The 21,950-nt window shown below is 37.0% G+C and overlaps 1 protein-coding gene across 1 annotated transcript in view; it reads right to left on the bottom strand.

The window, feature by feature from the left end:
• Window positions 1–288: 288 nt before the first annotated feature.
• Window positions 289–21,950, bottom strand: part of KHDRBS2 (KH RNA binding domain containing, signal transduction associated 2) — a gene marked incomplete at both ends in the record, with an annotated part of 324,097 nt that continues 302,435 nt past the window's right edge. The window contains 2 exons of the mRNA XM_082048177.1: window positions 289–386; window positions 13,542–13,600. Of these exons, the coding sequence (XP_081904303.1) occupies window positions 289–386; window positions 13,542–13,600 (157 nt within the window). The remainder of the gene's footprint in view (window positions 387–13,541; window positions 13,601–21,950) is intronic.

Below are 21,950 nucleotides of genomic sequence, written 5' to 3'. Positions count from 1 at the left end.
ACACACAGCAATGAATACAACCAACAGAACATCATCTTTGAATGGTTTATAGACAACGCTTGCCAAGGATTTTGTCTGTTTTTTTTTTTTTTAAGTCCGTGTTATAAAATAATACTAATGCCAATGTCACTCCATTGTTATAGGAAATACAAGTAGTACATAGGATAATAATGAGCAGTGATCCCTAGGATAGAAAAGAAATGGACTATTACTTGTCTTGTTGCTGTTTATGTGGAGACCACAGGCTACTAATTGTCTTTGAGATGAGGTCACAGATGAGGAGGACCTTCAATATCTACCATAGGGGTGTTCCCTGTAACCCCCTCTGGCTGACCTTGGAGGTGGTGCCTTTAGGCTGGAACGGGTTGTGGCCCATTCTTCTTGTGCTAAAAACAGAAGAGAAAAACATGTTTTGTAAATATCTAAACTTGAAAGAGCAAAGTGATGCCACTGCTAATGGCTGTCAAAATTCTCTGGGGTTTTGGCTGAAAGCTTTACAAAAATAAAAAGAGGATGCTGTCACGATCCATTTCTTTATCCTCCCACAAGAACTTAAGGAAAACTAACCCTCTACTTCTCTCCACAGGCAACCCGTCTACATCAGGATGAAAAAAACCCCTACTTATTCCTTCACTTTCAGAAGAGAAAGAAAAGTGTTGTGGCAGTACAGTCAGCTCTGGAAAAATCATTGCAGTAGTCTGTCAGATCAGAATTTATTTGATGTTTTGAGCTTCTAGCATTTAAGCTAAAGCACCAATGTGAATAACATTTAATGCAGTTGGTATGTTAATAAGATGAGGAATTCAATCATGAAAAGATAATAGAAATACAATTGATTTTTTACTTCCATTTGAGACCTAAACAAAGAAATAACGGAAGAAGAATAATGTGTAGAAATGAAGGTACTACATTAAGCAAATAGTTTTGCCAACTAGTTTTTAGTATGCACTATCTTTAGAATTCTTTTTCAAACTTATGTGAATGAAATATGCCTGGGAAGAATAAGTTAAGAACTGTAAGGCTTTTACAAAGCCTCTGCAAAGCTGCTTTTTTCCCCCCTCTGTTTTGTTTTGTTTTGGTTTTGTGTTTTGCTTTGTTTGTTTGTTTGTTTGTTTCCCCACAAACAAGGTGTTTCTGGAAGTTAAGCCTTCCAAAGGAGCAACCTAAAGTTGTGGTTCAGCACTGAACTCTCTCTTAAATCACCTAGTGGTTTGTCAAATGATTTATGGCTTTGTCTCCCACTGACTTCAGCTGATCATACACAGTGATCAAGATGGAAATGCAGAAACTGCAGCATGTCATCTGTCTTGTATCTCAGCACAGTGCAATGTTACTCCTGTTACAAGAATCATGGAACACATCTGACATATACATGTTCACCAGAAAGCTTAAAAACCTCTACACTCATAGCTTTGGTTACACTTAAGAGGTGTATTCACAAAACACTTTTTCAGTTAAGACACAGTCAGCGACCGAGTTAGTGTAAATAGCCGATTTCTTAACGCACAGTAAACCACATTGACTTGAAACAGTCCTCAGGGTCAGACACCGTGTTTCAGTTGAGAAGCCGTAACCAAAACCTGAGAGCTTGTGGAATAATATAAACCCCAGCAAATGCTTTACGCTGGCAGTCACCAAAGGAGACACTGGTGACTGCAAATATTGCCAATGACGAAGCACCAATTTTTCCCCCCAAATTATCACAGCGCAGAGCATGCTTTATACTATGTAGGGATTGCTCGGGGTCAGATTGTTTATTAAAGTGAATTTCGAGTGTGAATGGTCAGTCGATCCATTAGATCACAGACCAGACCCAGGCCCATGGCCCAACCAGCAGTGTAGGCATACACAATATTATCACGTGTTGGTGTCATGTTGAATTGTGAATTGCCTCCAATGTAGGTTGGAGACATGCTTATTTCCTTCTTATCTCCTGATGACTTTTGGCTGCTTCTCTGGGTACAGGTGTTACTGGCCCACTAACTTCCTCATCTCAGATATGCCTGCATGGAAATCAACTATGTTTCCCAAAACCAAGGGGTGAATTTGCCCCTCCCATCACATCAGAGCTGTCAAAGTGTTCAAAGTTTTATGACACAGACTTCTTTCCAGTTTTGGCTTAACATAGTCAACCATTACTAATGTACAGGCTATTCTCCTAGAGTAAATGAAGTATTATATATCTACTGGCCCCCTTATTGTACAACTTCATTTTAAAAAGGAATAAAAATATTGCTGTTGTTAAGAATTAATTTCTCCTTGATATTCACCTTTGAAGATTAAAAGTTGCCACTGCTTATTTTTTATTTATTTATAACATTCAAAGTCTTTTAAGATTTTAAAAATTGCTACTGAAAAATAAATGAAATTAATTATATATACACTTTCATTTAGTAGGAAAACAGCAGAATAGCCCCTTGGAAAACCAGAATACCTGGCATTTTCTTACCTGACTAATTGAGGTATCTAATCTTGCTACAGATCTACGAATGCAAAAAATTACCTATATTCCAAGGACTCCAGGGGTGAGCAGAGGTAACAGAAAAAAAAAGTTTGAATAAACCGATGCATTTTAGTTAATTAGCCTGTTGGTTTTTAATGGGCCTGGTTTTATTGCTGGTTTCTTGCTTTCACTAATCACTGCTGAGTGTTGTGGCCAGTAAGAAAATAATTGACTGACTCTAGACTAAAATACTGAAGGGTTAAAACAGGTATCAAGTATTGTTTTTATAATTAGGAATTATATAAGATAATGCTATGTGAAAACAGAAAAACAAAAATATAAGACATAAAAAGCCATTAAAGTTCTGAAAGCTATTTCTACTCTGCAAGATAAATTCTCTGCAACTACATTTCATTATCTCATTGCCTTGGGGTGTGAGGGAAAAGCTTGGGGAGAGGGGAATGTCAGCTGCAGAGCTGAAGTAAGACTCAGGCTAGTTCTTATTAGGAGTGGACATCTCTAGAGAAGATTTGGTAGCAGCTGCTCTTGCTATGAAACAAGAAATGTTCCGGTTGTGATTTTTTTGGTGCATTCCATTCATTTTCTCTGAGCTGCACAGAATGTTCTCTTGTTGAATATCAGGGCTTTTATGGTCACACAAAACCAAAGTTAACTGTGGAAAGCTAATGCCTAGAGGGTTGAAGAAGTGGCAGCCAATATGATATAGTTCTAAATCCTTAGGTCTCTCATTCCTACAGGGAATCAGTTTCCATACAGCGAATATAAACATTCTGCCTCTGCTGTACGTTTCACTACACCCTTTAAAAATGGCATTTTGCTGTAAATGTGCTGCAGCTTCAATTACCCTTTGGTTTAGTGTCACCGCATTTGCAGAGAGACCTTGGGGAGAAGTATGATTTAGACAAAAAAGGAGAAGCTTTATTTATATAAATGAAAACAACCAGAGTAGTAAAAACACTCAGTAAAGGTACAACACAGAGACAAGCAAATTTCTTGTTCCCTCCAAGTATCCTCCCGCATCTCTGGACTCAAACAGCTCCATATAAAGGTGAAAAGTGCGGTCTTTCTCACAGTACTCATATAGTAAAAAATGACTTTATATTACCCATTGGAAGAAGCTGTTTTTCCTTGACTAACAGTGTTTTTAAAGTAAATAGCTACTGTGGCTGTACCAGCTTCTGACACAGAACAAGAACAGAAACCTGGTTTGTGGTACAAGTCTCTTATGCTCTTTTTACCGTATCATGGTGGACCAATTTGCTTGATTTCAAACTTTAACAAGATCACAATGGATTTATATCTATTTGGTAATAGCATCATCAAAATATGAGAGGATGGTTGACAGCTAACAGCTCTTTTTGATATTGCATGATAGACTCTACTGTATTAAAAGGGGAATCTGTAGCCAAAACATAGATGAAAGTTTTGGGATTAGAGTCTTCAAGTATAAAACCACTGGCCTCTACCACTCATACAGCAGTAAAGGATTATACATTTATTGTGGAGAAAGCAAGATGAAATGAAGCAGCACTGTAAAGAGTCTCTGAACCACATGATGTCAGTAACTTACAAGATGCAGCCACATGGGGAAAACAAAATCAGATTATAAGTGTTTTTTTCTACAGGAAATTTTAATGAAGAACAATACATCTGAATGTTAGTAATTAAAGGTTCCTTGATGTGCAAAGCTGCTCTTTCATATCTCAATTCCAGAACTCCAAGGTAATCTTTTTTCTTTCAGCATCTAGGTGGGTTCCTGAGAATGAAAAGCTCTATCTTCAGGAACAGCCTTACAGGACTGAAGCCACTCGGACTACCTCAGTAATCACACTGAGATTTGGTAGCTTGTTGGGTAACAAAAAGGTCAAAAGACCCTTCACCCAGGCAGCCAGGTTCCCAGGCTGAGTTTTCTTGTTTCAATATGAGCTTCTGCTCATTGTATTTTATTGCATGCAAGACAGATGAGAACGGAGTAAATCCTGATTCCTGACTGCTCATCTCCTAGATGATGGTTCTCCTCCAACTGGTGCCTATGTGCTGTACTAAACATAGACTGCGTTTTCATCTGTAGTGTATATGAGCATTTCATATGTGCCAGAACTATAACAAAACTAAAATTTGTTTCTCGGTAGAATTTCTTTCTACTTATTTTGGGTGGTAGTTTCGCATTTTCTATTTAGGAAGGGAATAATACAAAACTATTTCAGCCTTGCATCAGCAAAACATGCTGCAATTAGCAGTCTTAGGGGTGCTCAACAGACATAATTTTGGCAGAGCACTGGCACAAGGGGAATGATGTCCTAAATGACAAAGCCAATGATCTATCTGCATGTCCACCATGGGTATCTGGCAATCAGCCAGAAGTTGAGACAGCAATTAGTTAGCAAAGCAGCATGCAGTGCCTTTTTTTGCGCAAGTCACTGGTAAAATCAAAGATACTCCAGCACATTCTGCATGGGAAACAGCAGACTGTGCAGGTGATGTGAAAACATAAGCATGGACAAGAGCAAACCACTAGCTTGTGTCTGTAGTTTCCTATAGCATTTATGGAGGCTGTGACCATACCAGCATGTCTGTTTAAAATCCATCCTTGCAGTTAAAACTGTCACTTAAATTGCTGTTATCAGAGGCAATCAGCACCCTTGGCTTATGATTGATTGAAATTATGTATTAGTATTTTTTTTTTTACAATTCAGATACAATTCAGATACTTCCAGTATCTATTACAGACTTCATTGATATATTAGCTGAGACTATATTTCAAGATTATTGTTTGATCAGTTGCTAGTAGACTCAGTAGCTCTGTTTAAACAAAAAATTTATGTTATTTATTTTTTCTCACTGGAGGGTCAGAGAGAGAAAAGGTCAAAGTATTTTTAACCTGTGAAATTCCTTTGAATGCAGGGTCATTAAATGGAATAATTTGTAACAGAGAAAAATACACTTGAAGTTGCTCAAGTTTTACTATTTTACCCATGCAGTACTGAGAGCACAGAACAATTCATAGTGCTCCATCTACTGCAAAATTCTACCCTGAGCAGTGGTATCATCACATGCTTAAGTCTCTTCTCACACAAAATTCAAGAAAAGCACATACTCAGAGCACTTTTCTCTTCTACTCTTCAGCCAGCATTTTGGAACCTTGTCATGGAATTTTCCAGCATTGAATGAAACTCACTCACAAATGCAAAGAGGGCAGCACTACAAGTAATTAAAAGGCAGATCATATTAATGGATGTTTTAGAATTAAAAAAAATACATATTAACAGTATGTGATTTGCATATGAATATCTTATTTCTTAATAATTCTTACATTTATATTCATTGCTTATTTCCTGTAATAACAAAGACCTGATTCTTCTTTTTCTTTTTCCTCCTGGTAAATTATTTAGCATCTGAATATTGCCCACAATTTTTGGGCACAATTTTATTCCTATCTGGTTAATTATTTTGGGACAGGTGGCTGGGAAGAGATAAAAAAAAGCTATTCTGTTTAAATGGTTAAGACGTATATAACAGCAATTAAGGTAATGGCTAAATTTTATTTGCCATTTAGCTTTCAGTGGTATTAGAAACACAGAAGCTGCTTTTAATTCAGAATAAAACAGTTTTCTTTCCTATAAGGAAAAAAAACTTTGCCTTCTTTGCAAGGTCATTATACTGCATACATTTGGAAAGAGCACATTGCACTAGAGATGGAGTGTAAGTGGAATTCAGGAATTGTGATTACTAGCTCTACTCCTTGTTTGCTCAGTGACCTTGGATAATTGTTTAATATTTTGTGGTATGGCTTCCTCACTGGTAGAATGAGACAGGAATACCTACCTCCCTGGAGTGTTCTGAGATGTAATTAATTGCCTGAGCAGTAAGGGAAAAGTGCTATAGATCTGCTGAGTAGAAGACCCAGTAGAAACCAGACAATTAACTTTAAAATGAGAACACTGAAAATTAGAATGACTTTCTTTGGATAAGTCAATTTGTGCTGTCTTTCTAGTAAGCCTCCAAACTTCTCCCTCTATGAACAGATGGGTGGAGACAAAGTACCAAGCAGTGACTGGGAACTTTGCCCTAAACAAGCTAATGACTAAAGTTCAGCTAATATTGACAAAGCCAGGATTTTGCCCCATAAATCCACACAGGAAAGACAGTTGCACTTTTCTTCTGTCGTAACTGGACAAGTAAATATTACTTCAGACAAAAACATTCAAGAACGGGTTTTGTACAACACAGGGAGTAAGGCGGGTATTGTCAGTGTTGCTGTGAGGTGGGTGTGAATGTGACAATGTGCAGGGAATTTTATTTTTCTCTTATTTTCAGTAAAAATTAATTTTCTATTACTTTATGGTAATACAGTATGAAATGTGCAGTGATATACTGTGTCTTGTATTATACAGATGGTCAACACTACACACGTATCAGTATTGAAGGACTTTCGTCTTAGATTCTCCAACTCTACGGTTCCCATGGTGAAAGGCAGTGAAATTACCATTTGAAATACTACATAGGAAAGTTTTGCATGATTTACTTATTCTTATTCTGTCATAGAGAATGATTTGTAATTCAGGAGTAATACAGGAAGCACAACAAGTCGCTATAAATTAAAAGTACTCTCTTTCTGTGTGCTACATGCAGATATTTTTTCAGTGTTGCACCATAATAACTGAAGTACAAAAGTTTTAGGATATACAGTCTGTTAAAAGAATGTGACAGGTTTAAATATGGAACTTTCTAAAGAATTATAGCCTAATTAAAACACTGATTTGACAAAACAGCAATAACTTTAGTATCATCCCCACAGTAGCTGTCATAGCTGAATTCAAAATGTGCTCCTTTTCCTGCAGACTTTCAAAATCATGCTCTTATGAAAATCATAAATCTCTTCTGAGGGAATGAATACTATTTGGGAGACAGCTAAGGTGATTCCTCCAGTAAAAGAATTGATAAAATTTTGCAGAAAATCGAGGAAATGCTTTCCACAGTCCATTCTGTCCCACAGAGCTGGATCTCTGATACCCTAGTAAGTATAGGAATGACTGAAGCAGAAGATTAAAGGAGGCCAATTTATTTGGTATATCTCTGTCCATATGTAGTAGAAATCTTCAATGACTTATGTTTCTGGTGTAAGAAAAATAGAGAGCTGCACACGAAGACTCAGGAGCACTTTTGAGCTCCCAGGGTTGAGTGTACACCTGCCTCATGCTCAGGGAGAGACCTGATGCCTCTACCACCCCAAAATAAAGGTGGTCATGCAGGCCCATGACACACACTGGCATCCTGTGTGACAGAACCACGGCACATGTAGCAAGGTGGTTACCCTGGAGGTGAGGGAGGCATCAGGACACTGGTGCTATATCAATATTAGCACACAGCGCATAGTAACAGGAATGATCTGCAGAGTGAAACGGCTGATGCTGAGGACCTGATGTTCACACTTTATGGCTTCTAGAGATTTTTGCCATTTCAGACTGGTCCTGCTTTGAGCCTCTGAACTGAATTCTCACAAACAGTTGGGAGTGCATCTTCTGGTTTAGTTTCAGACTAAAAGTCATGTACCTTGAGCCCACTCAGTGATGTGAAAGAAAAGCGTGACATGTGGAGATAACTGGAAAATCTGACCGAAAGGAGCACCCCAGGTTCTATGCTAGTTTAGAAGCAATGAGCATGTGCTAACCTGCCTGCCAGCCGCTGTCAAGGCACAGCAGAAAAGCTCCACCACATTGGCACAATCTGTGTCCTGTTGACTCTGAGATGCTTAATCAATGCTAAGATACCCTAAGACCTAGAAACCAAATAAAAATTTTCTTTGGTATGTTGCCAGTGATATTTTCTATCAGATACCAAATGTATACACACAGATGATATAAATGAACTATCAGTGCACATTAATAAGGCTTTATTACTTACTGTTTGTAAAGATCTTGCCTGCAAGCACAAACTATGTGAAATCAAATGAGGAAAATCAGAGCTATGTCTCCTACATCTGCATATCAGTCACTACCTTATCTGACCACTTGATTTCCTACGTTTGAAGACTTAAATGGGACGAGGCTAGAAAAATAGCACAGGAAACTCTTAGAACCCTAGAGCATAGTGAATATTAGGACTAAAACCCTATATTATCAAAGTTGTTATTAAAAAGGAAGAAGAAACTTGGACCTGAGAGCTGAACAAACCTCTTACCTTCATTTGCTTAGCAATTCCTAAGAAGTGCTTTTTCAAAATTTGCAAATATTTTCCTGTATACTTTGCAGCATGGCTTCATCTGGCTTTGTCACTGCCACAGATTAATCAATACAGGTTTTATTTCACACTAGGATGGTAGTTACTTAAGTTTCCTAATGAAATGAGCATCCTTATGTCTCGTAATGAAGTATGAGAATTTATGTCTTCTAAGGCAGCATCTCTTCAGTCGACCTTTTTTATCAGAATGCCTGAAGTTTGAGCCCTCCATACACCCTTCCCTGCCTCAATTCTATCATTATATATTTATTTTTATGTTTACTTGTTCAGCAGAAACTATTTATATCATTGCTGTTCTATAAAAAATACTAGATAATACACTCTTTAGGAGAAACGCAAAATTAAAAAATTAACAAGATAATAAAAAAGTAATGGAGCATAGCTGTACATTTTTAGTAGTTAACCCTATAAAGAATGTGTTTATAAATTGCTGTCTGTGTAGAGCATTACTTAGTAAACTAATTGTCATCACAACTGCAAAGCTCTTGTATTGAATGATTGGCAGGGAATTATTTGTGAAATAGTCAGTTAAATCATTGTGGCAGCACTTCATAACCTAAATGATGACTTATATTAAAAGGAATTATACCAAACAATTACACTCTCCAATTTTAATTAAAGTCGGAATGATCCTAAAACCAAATAATAGTAGTTTACAAGTGGGCACTTAATGCTAAACGGGACTAGGATATGCACTACACAATGTGTTAATTAGGAAAATGTGTGCATTTAAAAATTTTTGGTGAAGACAGAACGTATTTGAATAATGTCTCCTTGCAGAGCCTTGCAAGGTTTTCCTGGAGAGCAGAAGGAATGTGAGTGAAGTTCACTTAGGTCTTCCCTCTTTGTGTGGGAGACAAGGCACAGATTAAACTTCCTAACTCTTGCTGAAGGCCTGTGGCAGATGGTGTTATTCTAATTTAATTGTGGTCGTTTAGGAGGTTATAGACTTTAACCCTCTCCTTTCACCCTCTACCTAAGGTTTCTGCTTTTTTGTAGTAGCAAGAGAAGTCCAAGTGAACTGGCATCTAGAATACTGCAGTTCATGGCCTGTCATAAAAACACAAATCACCATCATTTTCAGTTAATACACAAAGCAGTATATGCACCAGGCTCTGAATTACAGAATCTGACAATGTGTGTCACCTTCAGTGACCTAAGTAACATAAAGTTTACTGAGTGTGATGAGAGGTGAGGATGCTTTTCACACTTGAAAATTGTACAGTACTTTAAGTGACTGGCCTTTTAGTTTTAAAGTGCCTGCTAAAGAGATTTCTTTATTACTCACATGAGGAAGCCTATAAGGGCTATATCCACAAGATGATTTTCAGGCATATATCCCAAATTTATATTCCTCAGCCCAGAACAGCAATCTTAAAAACTCTCTAGCAGTAGCTGCATAATCCTGATCCTATCAAAAATCTGTAGGAATCTCATAATTCCTTAGGAGAGTATTTCCAGGTGCCCAGAGGCTGCTGCAGGGAATGCTTTGAAGTGTCTCTACTTTGATTCTTCTGAGAGACTGGGTGGCAAGCATATCAAATCCCAATGCAGTTTAAGTGTCTAACTGCATGAGAGGGTTCTGTGCTATGAATTTTCATTCCCTAAGTAATGGGAAATAGTGGGATTTTACATATATCCCTCTCAGCTGACTTTGCTATGGTCTTGTGAGGTTCCTTGGTTGGATCTGGAGGAGACTGAATTCTAAGGAACCTTCACATCAGAAATGGAACAGGGAATCACGGCAGTTAACTCAATTTGTCTATTTTACAGCAGTGAATAGTGTGTAAGAATTAATCTTGCCCAGCCTCAGATAAGTGACTTAGGTCCATTCTTGTTTAGTACTTCCATCTAATCAAAAAGTGACAAACTTTCTGAGAATGATACGGTGTTCAGGTGGGCTCTTCTCTGAAACATGCCTGTGATTTTTGCAATCCTACCATGAACAATCTGTAAATACATAAATCTTAACAACTTCTGAGGAAACAGTGACCCAAATCAGACTTCTCCATAAGCAGCATAGGAAAACCCATGACACAAATCCCACCCACTACTTCTCAGCAGCCCAGATAGAAAAACAAGTCATAGCAGACAGCTCATATAGGAGTACTACAGTGCTGTAGAAAACTTAACAAACTACAGAGAGCTTTATATACTTTCGAAAAAAAATGTAAGTACAAAGCAGCATTGTTATTTGTTTGAATCTACTTCATGAAAAAGAATAAAAGAAAACTTTCTTGTTATTGAAAACTGTCCTCCCTAAAGATAAATTGGAACCAAAAGGATGCATGGGAGAAAAGAAAGAAATGCCAAGCTAGTCAACTTTTGATAATTCAGATACCATTAGTAGAAAGGATAAGGGTGAAAAAACAAGTCATTACACAAAATGTCTAAGAGACAACAACAACAACAAGACACCAATTCTATATTCATGTATCATTTCTGTGTGGTCTTATTCAGAATTTGGGGGGATTCTGAATTACAGAGGTGTGTCAGAAAGAATTGTAAAGGAGGAATATGGCCTTGTTCTGGAAGGTAAAACAAGGTGTGAAACCGGACTAGGGTGAAAGACTGTTGATTTCTACAGGAAGGTGAAAAATGAAGAGACAGTTGATTTTAAATGGTGGGATGGACTCAGAAGACTCACAATGAATTGCAAAACATCCAGAAAAAAGAACTAGGAGCAGTTCTCTGGGAACAGGTAATTAGGGTAAAAGTTCCACGAGGATGAGAAGGGGTGGTGCCAGATTGCTTACTAGCTGGGTGGGAGGCACTGAGAAAGCCAGATATGGAGAGAACATCAGTATATGTACCAAGAATTCAGAAAGTGAAGAAGTTAGGCGTATATTCTATAGCTCCATATATTCAGACTACCACCTCAGGTAAATGGTAGTGACTTTGGGATGAAGGAAGTTCACACACAGGTTTACAGAGAACAGAAATAGCAAACTTTTTAATCTGTTACAGTGAACCAACGGGAGCACAAAGACTCACGTATAAAAATGTCTGATTTCAGAAAGTAGAAAAATCGCAATTTGGAATATTACTTCATTTTAAATTTTACTCCAGGTTACTGGTAAAACTATTCCAGACCTTTGTATTCAAATGCCAGCTCAGAAAACAGTTTAAGCAAAAAGAAACTCCACAACTATCAACAATATATTTAAAGATAAGTATAGTAAAGCAAACCCAAGCAAAAAACAAACAAACAAACAAACAAAAAAAACCCCACAAAACAAAAAACAGGAAAAAAAAAAGGAGCTCCATGCAGTGCATAAATTTAGTCATGATCCCACTCCTTGAATACCTTCTAAGCCTTAGCTAATTAGTCAATTCAAAACCCCTGCTGGGAAAACAAGTAATATTCTTCTAGTTTTACAAATGAGGGATTGGAGGAAGAGTGACATTACTTTAAATGTCTTGCCCAAACACACTGAGCTGCTGTGTGGGGGAACCTAGTTAAAAGTTAAACAGTGGGTAATTCTCACTGCTGAGCTCAGACTAAGCCTTTCTGCACAGCCCAAAGCCTCAGCAATGCACTTGGAGGAGAGGTGGAGAGGGGGTCTGTAGACGAGAGGAAAGGTCTTTCACTGCAGGTGAACAAAACAAAAGGAAAACAAAACAATGGGTAACTGAACCACACACATTCATATAGATAAGTTATTATTATTACTTGTTTAGCACTGAAAATATGCTTGACTGCACATTGTCTTATCCAAATGTGAGTATTGATTATACAAAAAAGTAGGTTATTTCTGATTATGCAATGCAATAATTTTGACAACACCTCAGTAACGTCTCAGGATTTCTGTATAAATACAAAGGAAACTGCAGCTTTGCATCACAGTGACATTTGCTTCACAGCTGAATGAATAAAATTATTTCTTTCAAGCAGCAATACTTGTGTAACTCCTTACTGCAACTTTTACTTGCAGTGTCATTTCCAGCACCTCTCATTTTTGCAATGCTTTGGAAGTCATCATGTAAACTTATGATAGTTTATTATTAGTAGTAAATCAAGCATGACATCTCTGCTGAGTATACTGCGGTCACTCTTTAATCTGACAATAGTCAGCTTTGCTCTGTTATGCCAGTGAAAATGTCAGAGTGAGATTCACTGTGCCATCTGATGGTACAATGTACTGAAAAATACTGATTAGGAGAAAATGGACTAGATTCTAAGTAGTTACCGAAACATCACTAAGATAAAAAAACAGACCTAGAAAATGGGCTGTACACATTGGAGCAATACTTTATTTTCATCTCATGCGCTCCGTTCCCATGAAGTGCAACTACTGGAGCTCAGACACAGACTCGCTGGGGAGGTGCAGAGAGTGCAGTGCTCCCTCTTCTTCTACTGCCCCATGTGGCATGAGATACTCCTCTGTCACGGTGCAGATGGGCTTCCATGGTGGTACAGCACCCTCCCCTTCCACCCTGACTGGGTCCATATTTCAAAATCTTACAAAACTTGCTGGTTGAAGTGGTGCATATGACAGTGGCAGGTGCATAGTGTGGTTGGTACATCAAGCAGACTGAAACTTAACGTTGTGAAATACAGTCAGGCACTAATCAGAAACTTTGGTGTTGCTGTTAAACTGATCTGTGACTGTGATTAATTGGCTTTGTAATTTTGATCAAAATTGATCTGTCCAATTTTCTGGTCCTACTTCAATCAGTCAAACCTCACCCTAAAGTTACACAAATCCATTTTGCTTTGCCTTTGTAAAAGCCGAGAAAGAAAGGAAGAAAAGTATGTGTAAATAATTTCTGATCTGTCAGTGACAGATTTTTTCTTTTGATTTCACACTTTTGCTGAAGATAGAATAGACCTTACCGTAGCTGTCATAAGCCTCTTCACTTGTTCCGTGACCGTAGTCATAATATTCAGGCACACTGTAACAGATTCAGATAGCCATGTCATTATTATCATAGGTAACCAACTAAAACCAAAAACAGAGCACAGAAAATGAGACGTGTTTTAGCACTTTTACATGATAGCATAGTGCAGCTAGTTTCAGGGATAGTGAGAATTTAAAAAATATGAAAGAAAACGTGTCAGTGACAATAACAGCTATTATATAGCACATCACATTTCTTATCTATTGAGGATAAAATGAGTTTGGTCCTAAATATGTAAACCTAGGAAATGTGACAAACACTGACATAAATTCTATTTGCAAAAATAAGGTCTGAAAAAAGACCATCCGCTTCATTATTCACTATTGTTAAATTGCCAAAAGAGGTGTTAATCTCATTTATCTATCTGTAATTCCAAACGTTTTTGCGTTTTCAAACTCAGCATAGTTCATTTTCCCCAAAGCTGACTGTACTATATTGTGTGGAACCTGTAACTACTTATCTTTACCCAAAACATGGTCAAGTTTTCAGCTTTGCTCCTGAAGAAGAGAGTATGTTTCCACCGCTTGTGGAGAGAAAGCTGATTCTCCACAGCCATCTTCCTTTTGCAGTTATTGGACACCAAAAGAAAGTTTTATACAGTAATCAATAAAATGTATATTGAAAGTACCGAGGGTCAAGGAGTGGAAAATCAGACTGAGAGCCTCAAACACACTTTTTCACTGCTTTCTGTTAATTAATTATATATGGTGATATTAACATGTTATCCAAAGATTTCAGATTATAGTTGCATCCTGATAATGAGCAATCCTCAGCTATCACCTGGAGTGGACACCCAGAAAATATGACCTCTAAGACATAATGAAATGGAAATGGAATGATTCACACCTTTGCTTGACTGTTATTGTTTACAGTTAGCACTGTGGTTTTGGTACCTGATACCAAATTCAAGATCAGACTACTGCTGTTATTAGTACCAGGTTAGACATAACAAGAATGAGTGTCTGCCCAGAAAAACTTAAAAACTCCAGGAATTCTACTATATTGTATTTCTCCTGACTGCAGTGAACCAAGCAGAAAATGTAACATGTTCCCTGTTGTTAATTTTTTATTGTCACTTTTGCTTCTTTTTCCTTTTACACTGTGTGAGACAGATTCTTGTAAAATGAACAGAAGCATGCAATCAGCTCAGTATTGCAGTATTTATAACATTATTGCTCAGGCAATTTTCTATATTGGATTACCATTTAAAAAATATTAGTTTACACGTGAAAGAGAAGCTTAGTTGACAGTGGGCTGGAAGTAAAATTATTTCACAGATGCAAGAAATAAACAAGCTATCTATAAAACTTATTTTCTTAACTAATTTTGACTTCTTTGTTCACAAACTGCCTGTAATCAGATTTTTAATTTCTCAAACTTCAAAACTATCCATAACTAATTTTGGAATAATTCATGAAAATAATTCATGTGCTGTATCTCACTTAAAAGCACTGATTGCTTGTATCTGAGAACTGACAGTCAACCTGTTTTGATTTGGGACACGTCATCCCTTGACTGGCTGGGCACAGCTCTCACAGTCAGTTTTCAGCCACACACATCTGTGGGGTTTCTTTGAACTGAAAATGCAACTATAATAGTTGTGCATTAATTTAGTAATTTAGCCAGAAGTCATTCATGTGAGTGGATAATACGCTGACGTCAATATCTCAGACAGATGAAACTCATTTGCTAAAGCAGTTGCAAACAGTGGACACAGAAGTGACATGAATGAAAATGAAGTTAATACTTCTAAGGATTTTTTTCCAATGCCAACCAAGCTCTTTAAGACATAATCACTGCAGAGCATTACTTTCCAGGACAATGGGGGCCATCCAGTTGTTTGAAAATTAATTATATAAATAGATACACCCTCCTATTGAAGTGGTGCAAAAAAAGGAGGAAGGATACCTCTTTTATTTGTTGAACATACTAAGCAGTCTATATTTGCAATGATTCTAATAGTCAGTTGAATACAATTATAGGATTATGTTAGGTGAACCAGCGCACTGGCAGCATCAGGGTTAAATAATGTATCTAATCATATCTACAGGGCTCATGGTTTAGACATAAGAAATTACTTGAAATGTTCAGAACAGACAGATGACTTAGCACCCAATCTGGCAGACAGCTGTATGAAAAATCTACTGCAGTACAATTTAAGCAGGTGCATTTTGGCATAATGCCTGCTTTTCTGAGTGGAGGAGGGCGTTGGACTAGTGAGTGGAGTTACAAGAGAAGGAAGCCCAGAACTCCCATCTTCTGTCAGTAGATAAGATGTTAATAATTCTTCCTGATACATTTTATAAAACAAAGCGGCTGCATCCGAAGGTCAGCTTTAAAAGCAGCACATTTGGGACCCAATCCAAAGGCCAGTAAGTTATCAACAGCAGTCCTGCTTTCAGTGGTCACCGAGTAGGGCCTTGAGCTACTACCATCAACATAACACCCAGCAAAAGGCAACACTTGCAACAGCAAGTAAAAATTCATTGCTATGTTTTTGTTGTTGTATGTTTTTATTAGAGAAAAAAACACACAATCATACAGACAATAACAATGTGAGATTAAATCCTGAACAGGGAACATTCTGAACTGAAATACATTATAAATAGAACACAAAGTTAATACACAAACCATTAAAATAACAAGTTGTATTGCAACTGTAGAAAGAAAGTGATTTGTTATATACTGCATATTTGATATCTGGGAGCACAATACTTAACACATTTCTGAAAACACATAATTCATAGTACAATACATGATTGTGACCTAACTTCTTCAGCTTTATTTTCCTGAATAATACACATTTTTCATAGATTTGAGACAAAATGGCATTTCAAATTCCTTGCCAACTCATATTAGAAATTTTTTTGAACAATACCTAAGTGAAGAAAATTTCTTAGTATGAAATACCTGATTTAAACTCACATTTTGTGAGCCAGACTGCTTATTCATTAGTCGGCTCTATGCTAAACCTTTCTGAATATTCACGGTAATCTATTACATGCACGTGTTTGTAAACATTTTCCTCTGTTTTTTAGCAAAGTGAACAACAGATGATGTTTATAAAAAATGGGTGATAGAATATGGCTTTATATACATAAGGTCTTTTTTAGATTATTGAACTATGAGAGATGTACTTCATTTGCATCATGCCCAGCTGAGGAAGGAAATAATCAACAAATGCATTCAGCATAAATAAAACTTGTTTATTTAATTCTAAAGTTCTCAGACTGTTCCTGGAAAATACGGTGATCTAGAAACCTCAGGCTCTCTTGGTACTGCTAATTGGAAACAAGACACTATTATCTGTCATTACCATTCATTACTTTCAAGCAACATGAGGTGTAATTTACTTAAGTACATGCGCTCACCTGAAGGCAGGACGCAACACATTTTACAAAGCAGATAAGATGATCTCATCATCAGCTTCTCAGCTTTTACTCCAAAGTTTTCAGAGTACTGCACTATACTTTAACACTGGCCTTCTGGAACATAGAGGTCTTGATGTGCCATGACTTAGACTTCAGTTACTTTCTACATGTAACACTCGTGGAAGAATTGATATACATGGAACTATGAATCCTACAAGCAACTTAATTCTTTTTATATCTCAAATGGCTTGCATTGTGAGAAGCTCTGATGCAATTTTTCTCTATCTATATGAAACTTTTCCAACAAAGATGTATGATTCTCTCCTTGATCCCATTCTGTGGGCAAGAAAATTAATACTACACATACTGTTAATCTTCACAATAATAGCCTATTTATACATATTTTAAACTTTTGAGTTTGGTTGATGCTTTTAAACCTATTACTTTTAATGATTTGGGATCAAAGTATCCATAAAATTGTGTTGTCTTCCTTTCATGCAGATAAAGCAAGATCAGTTTAAAAAAAAACACCAAAAAAACCAAAAAAAAAACCCCTAACCCACAAATGATGTTCCTTACTTGAGAGATAAAACCCTCCTGAGATGTCTTCCAATCTGTATTATCTGGTGCTCCTGTGGTACGAGAAAGGCTCACATACAGAGACTCTGTATCTAAATAGCAACCTTAAAAGCCAACAGAGGCTTTTAAGCTCTCGTTAACTGGAACTTTTTCAAATTGACATTAGCTAAGACAAAATGAATCCCAGTTTGACTGTCAACACCCATGGGAAACCACACAGCATGTTATCCGAAAGGCTGTAGAGAATGGTGCTTTAGTGTGGTTTAAGCAGAGAATAGCAAACAAAAGACTGAAGTCACAAAACTGTGACTCTTGGGTCAACAAGCCACCTGGGGTCAGGGTGATGTTCACTACTCGGAGATCAATGTCATTAGGTATAGAAAATCATGACGTTAATGAATTGAGTGCATTAGCCTTTGATCAATCTCTTCCTGCACCTGCAGGAAGCTGCTGGCAAGACACCCTGAGTCGGCAACATGGCCATCTGGTTCCCCGGCTGCTCCTACGGCTTCTGTAATATAAAGCAGCAGTACGTTGCAAGAATTGTAGAACCTGAGTACTTCTTGTTCCCTCATGTCTTTTGTGGGATTTTTTGTTCTTCCTCTTCCTCTTTTTGTTCTTTGCTTTCACTTGCTGAGAGATGCACCTAACTTTTTGTTGTCTAATTGTGGAGCACAAAATATGGTTGCAAGCATATAATGGGCCTATGAAAGGCAAAGCTGAAAGGGTCCATCGTTCATCTGCTTTAAATTCTGCTAACACGTGGATCTGTATAGGTGAAGTGTGTTCTACAGTCTATCCTGAAAGATCCTAAGAAATTGAAAGCCTTTGATTAAGACCTGATGATTTAAATTTAACTTTTTTTTCCCCTCCTGTGAAGATATTATTATATCTTATTTTTCTTCTTAATGGTTGTACCTTTTAAACGGGAGACTAATATAGGAATCTTTTATTATGAAATATTTAGGAAAAAGTTAGTCAATTTAGAAAACAGGCTTTTGATCAACCTTGAAGTTATAACTCAGCCATTAGATAATAATGTTTCTTTTGTAATATACTTAAATTGGTCCAAACTAGAGATTCAGCTGGTGCCAGTGAAGTTCCACAGTTCAGATTCATAATCAAACAGTTTAAAAACTTCCATGTTATCCTTTGAAGAAATAAAAATAACCCATTTTGTGTTGTTTCACTCAACAAAATGAGAGTGAAACAATATTGTGTATTAGGATTGGCACTCTTTGAAGAGGGATTCCCAGCCGTTGTCAGCTTGCAATCAGCATCGATACTTTCGACAGACACAGATAAATGAAACCTTAGCACTCCTTATAGATATATCCCAGTTTGGGTTAGCTTCAGAGAACAGATTCTTGAGTCAAGCTAAGACCCAGGATAATTCACAAGGATCCCTAGAGGTGGGATTCAATATTTTAGACAACTCTCATTCTTCTCCACTTCCTCAAATGGATCCTTTAAGGTCTTTGTCTCCTGTCTCCCATTATCTCCCTCTTTCTCAATATCATTTCTGTTGAGTAATTCTCACGAGTTTACACCTTTCAACATCGATAATGGATACAATGGATACTCAGTTTCTGTGCTCACAGGATCCTGTCTAATGCTACTGCAGTCAGTTTATATAAGACTGCGTATGGAACGCTTCTCTCTCCTACACGCAGGAGGGAGCCAGGAGGATTTAACACATAGCTGGCCATGAAGGAAAAGCTATTTACAAAAAGCAGTATGCTTCTGCTTAGAAGACAATGAGCAAGATGTGCATTCACATGAATTGCCATTTTTGTAAAGTAACATTTCATAATATTTCATAGTGGAAATGTGTGAATAAAGGAATAATCCTCCTGGGAATCTGAAACTTACTGGAACATCTATCTTTAACAGAGCGTTATATCTATAGGAAAGATGAGAAATCTTTTGAATAAAGGAATTTGTTGTAGGATTCAGCCTTAAATCATGAATATAGTCCTTTACTGAACAGATCTTTAGAACTAATGGAATAACATGAACGTTTCAGTGGATGAAGTCTCCCTTTCAATGAAACCTTGAGTTTGATTGTACTCCCTGGATTTATTTAGTAGCTTACAACACGCCTGAAGTTAAACTAGATCTCAACTGTCTCTGGTGTCTTCCTATGTTTGATTTCATGCTATTGCAAATCTGAATTAAAAAATAAAATAAGTAATGAAGATAGTAGAGTTATACAAGCATAGGAAAGGAGAGCCATCGTAATTGGAAGATAACTTTGGGTTCTGAACTTTTTGCAACATCTGAAATAGAAAATAATCTACTGGTTATTTGCTACAACCATAGGCACAGTGTGATTTATATCCAAATATTGTCTATCCCACTGTACTTTTCTCACAGACACAGAATTATTACTATTTCAGAATATAATACAAAATGTCTGTTGACACAGTATTTGCAAAGGGAATAATGCAGAATTTTAGGAATCCTACCCAGTTTTAGAGGAAAAACTTTTCTCTACTTCAGAGTAATGAAATTTGATTCCATTTTGCTCATCGAATCAAATAAATGAGAAGTGGCATTTGAAAACAGTTTCTGATGATGAATGTCATAAGTGGATTGCTGTGAAGATACATAATATGTCATATTCTAGGCTTCTTGGCTTGATCGATTTCAACAGTTTGGAAATAAAATACAGGGAAATCTTTATTTATGAACAGGTGGCTATAAGGACAAAACCAAAATGAAATATGGCAAAGTATAAATACAATGCATACTGGTTAAAAAGTGACTGCACAGTAGAGAAAATAAGAATGAATATCCCATTTTACAAAGAATAGTATAGCCACTCTACCCATTGCAACTTGGATTATATTTATGTGTCTCTATATTTTACTGTACAGTAATATTTTGATAGTGAGAGAGAAGTGAGTAAACCTCTGATCACAACAGCAAAAGATTTTAAAGTGATAATCTACTAAACAAATTAATGATTATTCACAGTTCTGTCTAGCCGTCATTTTAAACTAAGGACAAAATTGTTTCATTTAACTATGGTTAAGTATAGCTCTGCAGACAACTAGTCTGCAGGAACTTTTCAAAAAGCAAGCAATCAAAAACAGTGGGACTAATTGATCAAATAAAGGTATCTGATCATTGCTTTAAATACCTACTAGATTCATTCTACATTCAAGGAAGATCACTGACCTCCCTTGGTGTTTTCCTTCTGAACGCATCAGAGTATACGAATCTGAGAACCGTCATTTACATAAGTTCCTCAGCAAGACATGACGAAAGAACGCAATTGCGAGTTTCTCAAAGGCAGCTCCAAGTCTCTGTCTTAAGACTGTTCAAAAATATTTGCTCTGTAGATTTTTTGGTATTCAATTAAACAGCCAAAATGTTATTTTTATGCTGAGCATTTCTGTCATCTTTTGCTTTGAAATCTCTCCACAGCATTATAACTGAAGATTCCACTGGAGAGAGGGGAGGTATTTGGACACCTCAGGAAACACTGAACTGCATTGCAAGTAATAGGTACAAACATGCTAGAGACACTGGCACGAGATAGGAATTTACTAGAAGTCTGCCAGGCTTCTCTCCCCTCCCTAGATGTCTGTAAGGAAACTGATAGCTGTCATTTTAACACTGAGTCCAGAAATAGGGATCAGAACTTATCTGCTGAACAAGAGCCATTTGCTACTGGCAATGGTCTTCTCAAGTAACTGTTCTAATTAGATTTTGATGAGTTTTCAAATTAAATTTTCCTTTAAAAAATTAGCACAAAAAGGTTCTGCGCAATATAGGAGTAATTTTTGCCATGCAGGTAGAAGCTTTTCAGGAACTTTGACTCAAAGATCTTTGAAGAATGCATAAGTTTTTCAGTTGTAGAACTCCAGCACAGTAACATGCTGATCAGATACTTGGATTTGTAGAATTTACAGTGATGCTAAAGTTAATGCTGTTAACATCAGTCACAGGAAGGTGGCCTCTAAACTGGGTGGCTCCAAGACGTCTGTCACATCAGTAAAAGCAATGTAAAAAATTTGAATGCTACTGCTGTCTGACCCTTAGATCCACAGCAGAAGGTTTTTAGCAATTCATTCTTGCAGAACTGTGCAAGACTTATTTACTCTTCTAATGAATAGAGATGTCAGTGAGAAGACTGACAAAACAGGTTTCATGTTGCAATTTGCACTAACTATTGTTGTATAAGCCCTGGCAGTGTTGTAAGAAGTCTACATCAATACTTGAAGCTACAAGGAGCATCTGAGATAGTTTATGCTTCACATGAGTTAGCCATGATATTAATTTTCTTTGTAGTGGCAAATAATAGTAGCATAACTCTTCAGTGTCTTGATACTTTTGTATATAAGATTTTTCCCCCCCCCCCCCTAATGAATTTTGCCCCTTTTCAG

This window comes from Streptopelia decaocto (genome assembly GCF_964273445.1).
Source record: "Streptopelia decaocto genome assembly, chromosome: 3".
Lineage (NCBI taxonomy): Eukaryota > Metazoa > Chordata > Aves > Columbiformes > Columbidae > Streptopelia > Streptopelia decaocto.
This window is presented reverse-complemented; position numbering and strand designations above follow the sequence as displayed.